The sequence below is a fragment of the Salvia hispanica genome, chromosome 2 (genome assembly GCF_029641045.1).
Source record: "Salvia hispanica isolate PSC_SH4W2 chromosome 2, Shi_PSC_v1, whole genome shotgun sequence".
Classification (NCBI taxonomy): domain Eukaryota; kingdom Viridiplantae; phylum Streptophyta; class Magnoliopsida; order Lamiales; family Lamiaceae; genus Salvia; species Salvia hispanica.
Genome location: NC_142693.1, coordinates 66,096,393 through 66,112,112, shown reverse-complemented (window position 1 = coordinate 66,112,112; position 15,720 = coordinate 66,096,393). Strand labels below are relative to the sequence as shown.

At 43.7% G+C, this 15,720-nt stretch overlaps 1 protein-coding gene across 1 annotated transcript; it reads right to left on the bottom strand.

Moving 5' to 3' along the window:
- Positions 1-11,105: 11,105 nt before the first annotated feature.
- On the bottom strand, positions 11,106-12,417 carry LOC125199446 (uncharacterized). The gene is made up of 3 exons (XM_089065311.1): positions 12,362-12,417; positions 11,833-12,304; positions 11,106-11,642 (listed from the first exon to the last, which is right to left on the bottom strand). The coding sequence occupies exons 1-3, from the start codon at positions 12,415-12,417 to the stop codon at positions 11,106-11,108; spliced, it is 1,065 nt and encodes a 354-aa protein (XP_088921437.1).
- Positions 12,418-15,720: the final 3,303 nt, after the last annotated feature.

The following is a 15,720-nucleotide window of genomic DNA, read 5'->3' as shown; positions in this document are numbered from 1 at the left end:
TAATTTAAAGTCATATGATTTTAGAAAATGTGTGGTCTATAATTTATCATGTGTAATTTTCGTTTTTATTAATAAAATAAAAAAAGATAAAAAAAACGCCAAATTAGAGTTTTGGATGAAAATGTCAATATAGTATTTCGAAAATATCAACACAATGCTTTAAGAATGTTAACACATTGCTTATATTGACATTTTACATGTATTATATTGACATATTTTATATAGCATGTTGACATTTCTGTTGTACGAAAAAATTAAAAATTTTCAAATTTTTTTTCAAATTTTGACTTCGGAACATATGCATATGATATCGTTGGAATCCTTATGAAATTATCTTTAATTTGATATATGTTATATGAACTTAAAGTTTTGGGATTTCTTTTAAAAGTTAGTTATAACTAAACATGTAGTTAATTGACATTAATACTGTTGGGGTTTGGTGCCCCTTGTACAGCGGAAGACTTGTACAAAACAAATAAATTAGACGTAGGATCTATTTGACCGATTATGCGATTAATCAATTCAATGTTAAACAGATAATTGCATGCTAGAACGCAAATAATTCATGCTCAAAGATAGTAAACCCTAAAACATGAATTCTACGGTTTAGAGTTACCGATTTGATTCTCCAAAGAATCGTCGATTGCTCGTGCCTTCTCCACGATGATCTTCAATACTAGACCACGGATCTTCTCTCTGATTCCCGAACTGTATCTCGATATCAGGGTGGGCTGATCTTACCAAAATACTAGGACTCAAATAAAGAAGACAGAAGAAATTCTTCTCCAATTAGGAGAGAAATTCGAACTCCTCTAGGTAGAGGGAGACGAAATTTTGCTATTAAAAAAATTATGATTTCTATCTCCTTTATTCTCCTATTTATATTAAGTTCCTTTTGGGCACAGACAGGGATCTATGGAAGGTTTTGGATATAGGCTCCCCCAATTAGCTTTTTACTAATTAAATTGAACCCACAATTTAATACAAGCTTATATTAGAATATTACGAGCAGCTACTATAGAAGTAATATTGAACTCTCCCCATCCAAATCCGAAATTACAAGTAATCCGGATTTCCACTTTGTTTATTATTTATTTCCCGCGCTTAAGATATAAATGTCCATTAATTAATTAATGTCTGCTATGGACTGAATTAATTAATATCTTATTAATTCTAAGAGTGGACTTAGCAAGAAACATTTATTTATTATTCATAGAGTAATAAAACTCCAACTGGCCAGTTTTCCAAATAATAAAACCTTGTTCGAGCTCCTCTTGAGGACATTATCAAACGAGACTCACCTCGCGCACGATTCAACATAATAACAATCCTAGCACCGCTAGATATTAATCACCACTACCCAATATATCAGGATTATTGGGTTGCGAAAAACCCGCACCATTTGATAAGTCAAAGTAGTGCATAATCAATACCGTATGTTCAATGCTAACATATGTTGATTAAGAAATAGCATTTTATCAAGACCTAGTCTTTCAGTAGATAGCATAAAGACACGTCTTGCTGTTAGATCCGTTCAGTGCTATACCACACCAATGTCATCTTATTTCAGTAAGGCTTAGAAATATGCGGACTGACATTGCAACCTTTCACGATAGGTAGCCAAAGCCTATCTAGGTTGTGAAATTCTTCTTTTTCTTTTGTAAAGCAATGCATAAATCTGACTGTGTTACCTTAAAGTGGACGACGCCCACAACCGGTCTATTAAGCAAAAGACTTAGACTTTGTTTACTTCTTATGCATTTAAATGTTTGTAAAACATCTTATAAATGCACAAGCAAACACAATGTAATAATAATAGTGATTCTATTCGTGTGAGACTGCTCGAATAATACTGAATCGAGTTAAAAGTGGATTGTAGAGTTTTACGTATACAAGTAAGATTCTATTCGCGCGAAACTTGCTCGAAACATGCTTTTCAGTATACCAAACCTAACAAATACCCCTATTGATATTTTTTGGAATTAATCCTATGGTCTTATTGACGTTTTTCGTTGATCGTATTGACATTTAAGGATTGATGATCTAAGCCCTTAATTTGAACATCTAATGGATATTATTTAGTTGTAGTTAACAATATAACACTCCCCCGTATATATAAATATGAAAATGTACTAGTATATACTCCCTCCGTCCCACAAAAGATGTCACACTTTTGGGACGACACGAGATTTTAGAAGGTTTTGTTTTGTGTGTTAAATGGAGAGAGAAAATATAATTTTTATATTCATGTGAGAGAGAACTTTTTCCAAATATAGAAATGTGACTTTTTTATGGGACAAACTAAAAAGGAAAGTGTGACATCTTTTATGGGACCGAGGGGTATATTTTTATATATAGCTCACCTAATAATTAAAGAATCTAAACAGCAACACTTACTATTTTTTTTATGATAAACTCTCTTACTATTGATATTATAAGATTCATGTTCGTTTCATATTTTTTCTCAAATTCATTGTTATCATTTATCAACGATTAATACTCCCTCCGTCCCATAAAAGTTGAGTCGTATTCCTTTTTAGTCCGTCTCAACAAAGTTGAGTCATTACCTTTTTAACTAAAGACAAAACATCTAATCACTCTTATTTTATTCCATCATTTACTTTACTCTCTCTTATCTTTCCTACTTTTTTCATCTCTCCTATTTATTTAATATAAATTCTTAATCTCCGTGCCCAAAAGTTTTGTCTCAACTTTTATGGGACGGAGGGAGTATATTGCAGCATTGAATATCATATCATTGTGTTAGAAAACGTATGAGTGAGTGTAACGATGAATTGGATCATATCCGCACAATATTTCATGTTTTTTTCAATAATATAAAGCATTAAAAATTTGAGAAATTTATATACATAAAGTTTCAAAATCGAAAACCAATTAATATATACAATCAAATCATATCTGATACATGCAGGAATTTCTCCTCTTAATTTTTATACACAATATAAACCAATAAAACGTTATGAACCTTTATCACTTCAATTTCCTTTCAATGGCATCAGCATCTCTTTGTGAAATACGGCTCCGGCCCCCAACGGCGGTGGAGGTAGCAGCGGCTCCGCCTTTGTCGAGCCTGCCTTGGGCAGCGGCGGCGGCTTGACCTGACATAATCTTGTAACTGTTCAAATCTTTACACTTGTGATGAGGGCTTCCTTCTAATGGCAAATCCTTCCATTCGGTTCCTCGTTCATGTTCGTGTTCGTGTTCCTGTTCATGTTGGTGTTCATTTCCGTGACCTACCCTTCTCAGCTGAAGTTGCCCTTCCATTTTCTTTGCTTCGGAAATTTAATGCGAGATATAAGTGTTGGTATATTTTGAAGTACTATTTTGGTTAAAATTATTAGTTGCCCGCATTTATAGACCCTATAAATCCGTGGCTTTGTACCTTTATAATTGGAAACTACTCCACATAATTATATTTACAAATTGTGTTCATTAGTTAGTGGATAACTGGATATATATGGAGTAGTGAATAACACCATATATTTATAACATTACTAGCTCCTATATTTATCATAACACTAATATCTGTCTTTTCAATAATGTTATAATGCTCAACATTGCGGGCTTTTGAGCATTGAAGAGTCCACGTTACACACTAGATTACGATATGGAAATACACATATATATAGGGATCGGATCAATCTTATTTTGGGCTTTTGAGCATCGTCAAGTCCATGTTTCAAGCTAGATTCCGATATGAAAATATACGTAGGATGCTACGTATATTTTTCAATGCTGAAATTTGAACCTTGTGACATATTACAATAAAATAAGGTATGATTTGTGGCGTATGAGATTTATACTGTATTTCATTTAATTACTGCAAATATATAAATATATAGCTATAGCAAATATTTCGAAGAGAACAAAAACTCATATCTAGATTGGGTTTCCCCACTAAAATTCAGTTGACATTATTGGTTTTGCAGTAGTAGATGCCAAAATGCCACTAACTTAACACATAAAATGAGATTGAAAACCATTAGTGAGAAACACGACATGCCAACGTTGAACCCTTATCCTTCACACACCAACCAAAACCCAATATCCGGCTCACAAACTAGCTACCAATTTATCATCACAAATCCACACATCTTTTCCAACCCAAAAAAGAAAGAAAAACAAAACACAAACCCATAGAATTAACAAATCATCAATACGATTTCTCATTAAAAAAAATCAACCATTTTCTTTTTGGAAAAAGAAAGAATTCTTGAATCGAATCATGGAAGCAAACTATCCAAGTTCAAGAAAGTCCAACACTCAGATCCTCCAGGAACTCGAGGCTTTGAACGAGTCCCTATACCAGACTCACACGGCAACAACACGGAGAACTGCATCCCTAGTCCTCCCGCGGGACTCCATCCCTCCAATCTCGGCCAACGAGATTGGACAGGACAAGGATGAGCTCAACCTCAATTCTAAACCCCGGTCGAGGCGGATGTCCCTGTCTCCATGGCGATCTAAGTCAAAATTGGACACTGGGGACATCCGCCCCAAAGACCCTGTCAAGTCCCAGAAGGGACTATTCAACGACGAAACTCCCACTGCAACCGAGAAAAAGAGCATTTGGAATTGGAAGCCTGTATGAGCACTCACTCACATAGGCATGCAAAAGCTGAGCTGTCTATTCTCTGTCGAGGTCGTGGCGGCCCCAGGGCCTCCCGGCCTAGATGAACGGGCTCCGCCTCTCTGTCTGCGTCCGCAAAAAGGAAACCAGAGACGGCATGGTCCAGACCATGCCCTCTAGAGTCTCCCAGGTAGCTGCGGATTTTGAGGAGACTCTCTTCATCCGAAGCCACGTGTACTACAGCCTAGGCAGTGGGACCCACATGAAGTTCGAGCCGCGGCCATTTCTGATCTACGTGGCTGCCGTCGACGCGGAGGAGCTGGACTTTGGTTAGAAAACAGTTGATTTGAGTGGTTTGATTCAAGAATCCATTGAAAATAGCTTTGAAGGGACAAGAATTAGGCAATGGGACACAACCTTTAGCCTTTTTGGAAAGGCTAAAGGAGTTGAGCTAGTTTTGAAACTAGGATTCCAAATCATGGAAAAAGATGGAGGCATTAGGATTTGGGGTTTACACCCATGCAGAAGGCGGGAAGGCCCGACCACTCGCCTTCTGTTGCCTGAAAGCAGTCAAAGTCATCCTTCAGTGTGCCTAGCCCGAGGATGACAAGTCGAGGTCAAAGAGGAGTTGGCTCGGAAGATCTCCCTATGGACGACCTTAATCTTGACGAGCCAGCTCCTCATACCACACCCGCGCCTGATCAGGCGGAGGCAAATAAAGCACACAACGACGACTAGACATTCTTTTTTTTTTTTTATAATTAAATCAAATATATTCACTCAAACTGAATGATACAAGAGAACTCCTTGAGCATACCCAAGTGATAGCATAGCCAAACATGCTCGGTAGCTAGAATTTCAATGAAACAAAAGGCACTAAGGCCCGGGATCTAAACATCAAAGAATCATCACATGGAACCTTCCGTGTGTGAGGTGGGCCTTGTTAAAACCTTTCTGGACCAAAAACCCTTTACGGGAAAAAAGATCCCGAAAGGAAAAAGAGTACCCGGGAAGGCTCCATGTAGATCCGCATGTCCCAACTCTAAGTGAAGTAGCATCTCCATCCGGGCAGGTTGATTAGCGATCAGGGACATGATGTAGGACTTGTTCCTGGGGAAACTTAGCATACAGAATGCTATAAGTTGCTGTCTTGATCTGGAAGAGCACTCTTTTTCGATCGAATCTTTTGCCATCTTTGGTATGAGCATTGCGGGCAAGCCAGGTGAAGTAAATCGTTGCCATCAAAGCAAGAGGCCCTGCAGCATGGATGACGCGGGAAGGTCTTCTATCCCTTGCAAGCCATTTAATAGCACTTCTTATGGTGGTAGGTCGGCGCCTAAGTCCAATCCACTCCCTGATATTGTCCCAGACGTGCCAAGTTTCTCGGCACTTAAAGAAAAGGTGATCGACATCTTCATCCCCACGATGGCATAGGGAGCATGTTGCATCCGTCTCCTCCCAAGTGATACGATCACGTGTGGATAGCCTCCCTCGCAAGGCAAGCCAGGCAATGAAGGAGTACTTCAGCGGTATCATGCCTTTCCAAACATATTTGGCCCAGAATCTGCGATCTTCTCTCGGCCTGAACCATTCATAAGCCGCCTTTGTATCCTTGGTCTTACACCATTTGCTGAGGAGATCCTCTATTTCCTGCCTTGTTCCTTTGGCGAGCATAGCGTCACGGATGGAGCAAACATGCTTAATAAGCGTGGAGTCTTCTTTCACTCTAGGTTGCCTGTCCCAGAAGTTGGTGTCTCTGATAATTTCCGTATGGATCCAGCGAATCCACAAGGAGTCAGCTTTGGCGTGGATATTCCACAAGATCTTTGCATGCAAGGCAGTGTTCCACGAATTTAGGTCCCTGACGCCAAGTCCCCCCTCGTCTTTTGGAAGGCAGATGTCCTTCCAAGCTACTTTCGCATGCTTCGACCCCCACAAGAAATTGCGAGTGACAGCCACGATCCTCGAGGTGGCATTATCCGGTATCGGAAAGGCTTGCAACCAATAGGCCTCCACAGCCTGCAAGCAAGATTTAATAAGTTCCAGTCTGCTCGCATATGTAAGGGACTTACAATTCCATTTTTTAACGGTGGATGCAACTTTGTCGATCAAGTTGGAATAATCCGCCGTTTTGAGCATCCTCGAGGCAAGCGGGATGCCGAGGTGCTTGACGGGTAGGTGGGCTTCTGGGAATCCAAAGATAGCCAAGATGTGATTTTGGGTTGCTTGGGTCATCGAGCCTGCCAAGAAGATGTTAGATTTGCTTTGATTAACTTCCAAGCCTGAGCAGGCTGAGAACTCCATCATTGCATCTGCCAGGACCTGCATTGAGTGATTATCTCCTCTTCCAAAAAGCATAAGATCATCTGCAAAAGCAAGGTGAGTAATACGCAAAGAAGCACATCTGGGGTGGAAGTTAAATCCAGGCCCGTGAGTGCGAAAAGAAAGAAGCCGATAGGAGACCTTTATGGTGAACATACCATTCCTGATTGGATACCTTTATGGTGAACATACCCAAACAATCCACACCAAAATCAGGTGCTTGCTCTCCAATAATCACTTTCATTGGTTTATGGTGAACATACCATTCCTGATAGGAGACCTTTATGGGACTCGTTAATTGATAATGTCTCGCAGGCTGAACCAACTCTCGTTAGTGGGGACTTCAACAACGTAATGGCAGCCAATGAACGGATTGTGGGAAACATCCCAACGGAATATGAAGTCAAAAACATGGTGGACACTTGCGCCCTCCTTGCCCTTGAAGATACAATGGGTACATGCTGCCGTTATACTTTCACCACAAACAGGGGCATCTTGAGCAAAATCGATCGAGCCATGGTCAATGACGCTTGGGGTTCACGAGTGGATACATGGCCGCCACTGAATACTTGCCACTTGGGATTTATGCGGACCATTCACCGGTCGTCACCACCCTGTTTGGTAACACTGCCTCATTTCCAAAGCCCTTCAAATTTTTCAATTTTTGGCTTAAGCACGACCGGTTCAATGAGCTCATGGAGGAGAATTGGCGTGTCAACGTCCATGGCTTGGCACAATTTGTGCTAGCCGAAAGGGGCAGATTGTTCAAGCAACACTTGAAATCTTTTAACTTCACTGAGTTTAGTGAGCTATCCAAGCGAACAAAGGAAGCTGTCGACCTTCTTGCTGAGCTTCAAAAACGGGCTGATATCGACACTACCAATCTGGATTTGAGGAGCCTTATCAAAACCCAAAGACAAAAGGCAGCCTATCTTGAAGAATCCGAAAGGGGCATACTTTGAGCAAAAGGCCGAGTTCAAATTCTCAAGCCTAGGCGATAGAGGGACAACATTCTTTCATTCACTTGTGAAGAGGAACAATTCAAGGAACTGCATCTCCCTCCTTCATAAGAATGATGGCACAGCGACAAGAGACCAAGAGGAGATCATTAAGGAATTTGTGGATTACTTCACCTCGCTCCTTGGTACTAAAAGGGAAACCAACCCAATCGATCATGAGGTAATCCAAATGGGACCTCTTGTCAATGAGGAGGACAGTCGCAACATGGTGAGAAGTGTCACCGAGGATAAGATCAAAACATCCTTGTTCGATATTGGCAGCGACAAGGCCCCGGGACCAGATGGATATTCATCAGCCTTCTTTAAGAACCAATGGGACAGAATTCGGGAAGATGTGATCGGGGCAGTTTTAGAGTTCTTCAACACAGGACGTCTCTTGAAGAATCTCAACACGACAGTTGTGAGCTTGATTCCCAAAACGACAGTGAATCCCACAGTTGGTGATTTCAGACCCATCGCGTGCTGCAATGTGGTCTACAAGATTATCACTAAAATCTTGTCAGCCCGAATGCTACCATTACTGAATAAGCTTGTCAACATAGCGCAATCGGCCTTCATTCCTGGTAGAAGCATCATGGATAATATACACCTTGTCCAAGAATTGATGAGGGGTTATGCAAATAAGAAGAATTCCCCAAGATGCACTATCAAAATCGACTTGCGCAAGGCCTATGATACAATCGACTGGGACTTCATCAGAGCCGTGCTCAATGGCTTGAATCTACACCCAAAGTTTGTGTTTTGGGTGATGCAATGTGTTACTTCCCCACGTTTTTCCATCGCTATCAATGGTAGCCCTCATGGTTTCTTTGAAGGCAAAAGGGGCATCAGACAAGGCGACCCCATGTCCCCAACGCTCTTTATTTTCTGCATGGAGTATCTTTCCCGGCTGCTTACCATCTGAACAGCCAACAACGACTTCAACTTCCACGCGAAGTGTGCTAAACAAAAAATTACTCACTTAGCCTTCGCTGATGATCTTATGTTGTTTGGCAGGGGCGATCCAATGTCTATGGTCATCCTTGCTGACACCATGCAAGAATTTTCAGAATGCTCGGGCTTGGAAATCAACAAGGACAAATCCAACATTTTCATGTGCGGCATTACCCAGCGAAAGGGACATCGAGGATATTAAGGAGATTTTTGGCTTCCAGATTGGAAGCCTTCCGGTCAAATACTTAGGCGTCCCACTGGAATCTAAAAAGCTCAATTTTATGCACTACTCGCCCCTTATTGAAAAGATTGCATCGATCACTAATAAATGGACAGGTACAAACCTATCTTATGCAGGCAAAGCTGAGCTTATTTGGTCCACGTTGCAGGGCGTGGAATGCTACTAGTTGCAAGTGTTTCCCCTCCCAGCGAATGTTCGGGACCGAATTGTATCTATCTGCCGGGAATGCCTTTGGGGAACGAAACACCCCCCAATCGCGTGGAAGGACTTATGCCTGCCAAAAGACGAGTGCGGACTTGGCTTTCGGGATCTCGGCGCATGGAACAAGGCGCTGATGGCCCAGAACCTGTGGAATATCCATTTGAAGAAGGACTCACTATGGATCAAATGGATCCATAGTGAATACCTTGAACACACAACAATCTGAGATTGGAGGCCGAGGAAAAGGGAATCACCCCTCATCAAGCAACTCCTTGAGATTAGGGACGAACTACTCAATGTCCGGACTAGAGAAGAAGTCGCACAACTCTGGACCAAGTGGGAGGCAACAAAAGGGACAGCCGAAGCATATGATTGGTTCCGACCAAAAGGCGAGCGCAAGTTTGGCCTAGGTTCATTTGGAAAGATTTTGTGCCGCCAAAGTTCTCCTTCACAACATGGCAAGCTATCAAGGGACGCCTGGCGACGAGGGACCGACTGGGTTATCTAAACTCCGACCAACACTGCCCGTTATGTCTGACGCACACCGAATCGGCCGACCACCTTTTCTTCAAATGCCGAAAGACAAGAGAAGTCTGGATATCCATCAAATCCTGGCTTGGACTTAGAAGGCTACTTGGCTCCATTCCAAGCGCTATTAAATGGATGACCAAGGAACGAGTCTCGACTGTGCTTCGCAAGGCACGTAGACTTGCACTTATGGCGACAGTTAGCCTTACATGGAAGGCACAGAACGCTATGGTCCATGAAGGAACTGATTTTGATCCAAGACACATTGTGTTTGAGGTAAAGAAGATCACTTATGCCACATTGTACTCACGATACCCACATGAAACAGTGCAGAATTATCTTGGCGTCTAGGGACGAGCTGGCCATCAAACATACCACTTGGGTACTCTTTTTCCCCTTAGAGAGTTTTTCCCATTGGGTTTTTTCTCTAAGGGGTTTTAATGAGGCCCTCCCTCATCCTTGTTGAGGGACCGGTGGTGGACGCAAACAGAGAGGAAAGGACTCCTGCCGACAGGTGCTTATCAATGGAATTTTAGTGAGACTTTTGTATTGTAATCATGCTCTTCCCTGTATCTATCGAGCATTTCCACATGACATCCCCCCCCACCAACCTACTAGCCTTGGCTAGTTGGATTGTATGCCTCGGGTATGCCCGTGTCTCACCTGTAATTTTCTTTCTTCGTTGTTTTTAATTCCATTCTTTGAAACACCAAAAAAAAAAAAGAGAGAGAGAGGGGGACATTGGGTCACCTTGTCTTATCCCTCGCTTACCTTTGAAGAAACTATGTGGGCTACCATTGATCATTATTGAGTATGACGGGGATGTCACACACTCCATGACCCTTTCCACGAAGACTGGATGAAAGTTGAGCCCTAAAAGGACGTTTTCTAGAAAGTCCCAGCATATCGTTTCATAGGCCTTCCTCAAGTCAATTTTGGTAGTGCACCTTGGGACGCCTCTAGCCCGATCATATCGACGCATTAATTCCGTGGCAAGGTGAATATTATCTATTATGTTTCGACCCGGGACAAAAGCAGACTGAGCCTGGTTGACTAACTTAGGCAAGAAACTCTCCATACGTCTAGTAAGGATCTTAGTAATAATCTTATAAAAGACATTACAGCAAGCTATGGGTCGAAAGTCACTTACTTGAGGGCTGCTCGCCGTCTTTGGTATGAGAGCAATCGCAGTGGTATTGAAGCTCTTAAGGAGATGCCCAGATTCAAAGAACTCCAGAGCTGCATTTGTGAGGTCCGCGCCTACCGTGCCCTAATTCTTTTTAAAGAAGGCCGAGGAGTATCCATCCGGACCCGGGGCCTTGTCATCCTTTATGGCGAAGAGAGCTTTCTTTATTTCCATGTCCGAGACTCCCCTAATGAGACTAAGTGATTCGTCATCATTCAGGGTGTAGCCAGTGCGGATGACTTCTGGGATAAGAGGCGTAGCATCCTTTGGAACTCCGAAGAGTCCATTGTAGAAATGGACGAAGCTATCCGCAATCTCATCTTGATCTTCAATGAGCGAACCATCTGGTTTGCAGAGGAGGGCAATGGTGTTTCTTGTATTGTTGGTTCGCACCATGGCATGGAAGAAGGCTGTATTTCGATCACTGAGAAGGCGATGCTTGAGACCGGCCTTCTGGCTGTAGAAGTTCTTTTCTGAGGTGACAAGGAGCTCGGTTTTCTGTTTGAGAAGTCTGATTTGATCTTGTAAGGCTCTATTTAAGGTGTCCCGGTCTGCTTTAAGTTGCAGCTCCTCGAGCTGCCTCGTTGCTTCTTTAGCCCAGGCCGATATGTCACTGAATTCCTTGAAATTAAAGGCATTGAGAAATTATTTGAAAGCCTTCGCCCTCTGGAAGAGCTTGAACTGATGAGAACCAACAACATGGGCCCTCCAGTCCCTAAGACCGTACTTTCAAAGTCTGGGTGGCTCATCAAAAATTGAAGAACTTAAAGGGCTTTGGGGCGGCTTGGACGTCTGCAAAGATTTTTGTTACAGCCGGTGAGTGGTCGGTTTGAAAACCCGACGGGAGGAACTTTGTGTTTGCAATGAAGCCCTTGTCCAGCCACTCCTGATTTACCATCGCTCGATCAATCTTACTAAAGACGTGGCCATTGGTCCATGTAAAAAAGCAGCCCGTAGAAGGCACATCTTGTAGCCCAAGAATCGCACAAGCCTGAATGGGGCCATCCATTTCCCTGTTGTCTGGCTTCCTAAATCCACGCCTTTCATCGACATGCACGACTGCATTGAAGTCCCCGCTCACCAAATATGGAAGTCCCTGCAATCCAAAATCCAGCATCGAGTCCCAGAGGGGTTGTCGTGTTTCAGGTGAGTGCAAACCATAAACAAGAGAGAAAAGAAAAGAATTTCTAGAGCGAATACACCTGATTTTTGTGTGAATGGCTTGTTGCTCTGTATTGACCACTTCTAGAACCGTTGTTTGTGGGTTCCAGAGGAGAAGCATCCTGCAAGTATCATTTCTTTCTGCAAGAACAAAAACAAATTTCCAAGAGGGAAAGTACCTGGCCATGAAAGCTTCCAAGTTTGGTTTCCTCATCTTGGTTTCCACAAGACCCATGACATCGACCCGATTTCTCTTTATTTGCTCAGCCACCACTGGGTGTCTTTCTGGCGGCTGCATACCCCGGACATTCCAGGTTGTAACTATCATTGGGGCGGGACGAAATCGGGAACGCCCAGAGGGCGGTTATTACACGAGAGGGATCGCTTGTTCTTGCCGATCTTCTTTCGGATAGAGGTGCCAGTTGTGGCATCCTTCCTCGGACCTCGACTTTTCGATCGATGACACACACTTGGAAGATTAGCATCCTCAATATGTGGCTGATTAATGTCGGGTCCGATGTGGTCATCACGAGCAGCTTCTTTCTCGAACTGAGGAACAAGATTAGTAGCATCTTCTCTCGGAGAGTTGTTGGGCTGTATCTTTCGACCCTGGCGCCCCCCTGATCTGGTAGCAGATTCTTTCTTCCTGCCCCGACTGGCCGCCACAACATCTCCTAAATTAGGGAATTCCAGTGGGTCGAGAGCCCCATGGTTTGCACCTCGATGGGTAATGTATGCGTGAGCCTGATCCGGTCCCTCAGACTCCGAGTCCTCAACATGGCCAATAAAGTCCAATTAAAGATCTTCAGGGACCATATCAGGTTCTTTGCCTTTGTCCTTATGTTCCGTGGAGACGGGTAGAAATTGTGGTGGAGTCTCTTGGACCGTTTCCTCCTCCATTTGATCCTCGCCAGCCTCCTCCGGTTTGTCTTGCCGAGACTGGAACCGGTTTCCTTCCAGAGGGTCCTTGGACGTGGAATGAACGCCCGTATACCCATTGGATTGATTTTTCCCAGATGGTTTCCAGGTGGCTTGAGTCACCACATTTAGCAGCTGCCTGCTATTTGCTGAACCACGAATGGCTATATCTCTTCCACGGCTCGACTCCCTACTTTTGGCGGTTGTACGCGGCCTTGAGGGCTCCCGTTTTTTGTTTTCCATACGCAGTCTCTCCCGTTCCTCCGGCCCTGGGCAGCCCAGTGTCGCATGGCCGAACACATGACATAGATGGCAAATTTTTGGGAGGTGCTCAAAGATAATGCGTTGGTGCATCGATGATCCATCCGGTAGAGTTATGTTTAAGCTATCCCGGGGGTATTTTTGCATGTCAAGGGTAATTTGAACCCATGGTCCATCTAGAGATTGGCGCCGGATGGTAGCTTGATCAACTGCAATAGGTGTGCCTATCGCCGAGGCAATTTTTTCCACCACTGATTTAGTCCAGAGAGTGAGTGGCAGATCCGGTATGCGGATCCAGATTGGAATTTGCAGCTTGACGTTATCCTCCAGATTGAAACTCGCCGGTGCTGGCTAGAGAATAAGAGGGATCCCGAACACAGCATATGGGCCCCTATTCCGAACTTTTTCCAGGTCCGAGTAGGTCTTAAATCCGAAGAGGATCCAGCCTTTGCTGTGGTACGCAACATTGGTTGGAACTCCCCATCTTTGTACTAGGTTGTAGACCGCAACCTTGCCCGGAAACCTACCTGCAAACTTCCCACACAACGAGGGACCCCATCCTTCCCTAATTGGGAGGATGTTGTCCTTGGTTAGTGAAATACTAGAAGAGTCAGATGTTATACCTTCCGCCGGGAGAATAGTTCGTGCGGCAAGGCTTGAATCAGGATTCGAAGCTTGGTTCTCAGCCAACCACGCACTATTGTATTTTATTTGAAGCTGGTGGTCGACCTCACTTATGAGCTCCTCTTCAGATTTACTTCGGGTGACCCCATCCTGGATGGATTGAAGGGAGATCTTGAAGTGTTGGACTAGGGTAGCAAGGTTGTATTGGGCGCCTCCAACTTTGCAAAGGTGAGCGAAATATTTATATTTGCTCATTATATCATCAAGGTCAGGCCTCCTTACACCTGGTATGAACTCTATAATAAAAACCCTAGATAAAGAAAAAATAATAACAAGACCACCCTGCCTATGTCCACACTATGCGTGTGCAAGGATGAAGGCCAGATGGTAGTAAAGGTGACACCAGAAAAAGGAAAAAAGAAAGAGGTAAAGGAGCGAGTTTACCAATGGGATACCAGTCGCTATGTTCAGGCGAACCGGCCTCTCTTGATATGGAACTAACCCCCTGGAGCGGCGATTATCCTCTGAAGAGAGTGTTGGCTGACGGAGTCTCCTTGATTCCTCACGAAAGGAACATGACCGGTACTCTAGTGTGGCTCTGTAGTAGACGGCAACGACTCAGGCCTCCCATCTCCAATCTAGGTCAACGGCGGAGGAACCACCGTGGAAGATAGGAGGGGAGGACGATTGGCTGCTTAGGATCTGCCAAGAGGATGCGATTAAGACCTCAGCGCGTCACAGTGGCGAAGGATGATGAGACTTTGTAAGGAGATGCACGAGAACGGCGGCGGCTGTGGGAAACCCCAGAAGGGTTGGCGGCGGCGCCGGCAAAAGCAAACCCTAGAACAGAGCAAGAAGGCGATGGAGTCTAGAGAAACGGCGGCTTCACCTAGAGAGAAAAAATCTCAAAACCCTAAAACTAAAGCATGGGTAAACAATATTTATAGTCGCACAGGCCCACCCCCGAAGGGGCCCCTTACTCCAGAAATCCTAGTCGGCAGCGTTCTATGGTAGGCCCGTACCACCACGTGTCCGTGTCGTAGGATATTTTGGGAGCCATGTTTCGACTCTTGCACCTGAAGGCACGAAGAACACGAGCCCGAAGGCCCGAGAGAGACACCGAGGGCCCGTAGGCCTAAGGGATAGGACGCGAGCCCGAAGGCCCAAGGGATTGGATGCCGAAGGGCACGAGGCCCGACGGGAAGCACATGCGCGAAGCATGATTCTGGGCCGAGGCCCGATGGAAGACACCGAGGGCCCGAGTGTTAGAGTTTGTATACTAGAAATCACGTTTCGAGTGATTGAATACTGTAAAACTCTTATTTTATTTTCCAATGAATAAAACAGATTATTTTTGTCATAATGTTGTTATGTTTTACATTTAATGGATGTCAGTGCATGTTTAAATGTATAAGTTAACTTAACAAAGTCTAAGTCTTTGTTTTAGTAGACTTGTTGTGGGCGTCATCCACTTTAAGGTAACACGGTCAGTTCTAAACAAAGAAAAAGATGAATTTCACAACCTAGATGGAATTTTACTATCCATCGAGAAAGGTTGCAATGTCAGTCCGCATATTTCTAAGCCTTACTGAAATAAGATGACATTGGTGTGGTATAGCACTGAACGGATCTAACAGCAAGACTTGTCCTTGGGCTATCTACTGAAAGGCGAGGTCTTGATAATATTTGTTTCTTAATCAATGTAGGTTAGCATTGAGCATATGGTATTGATTAT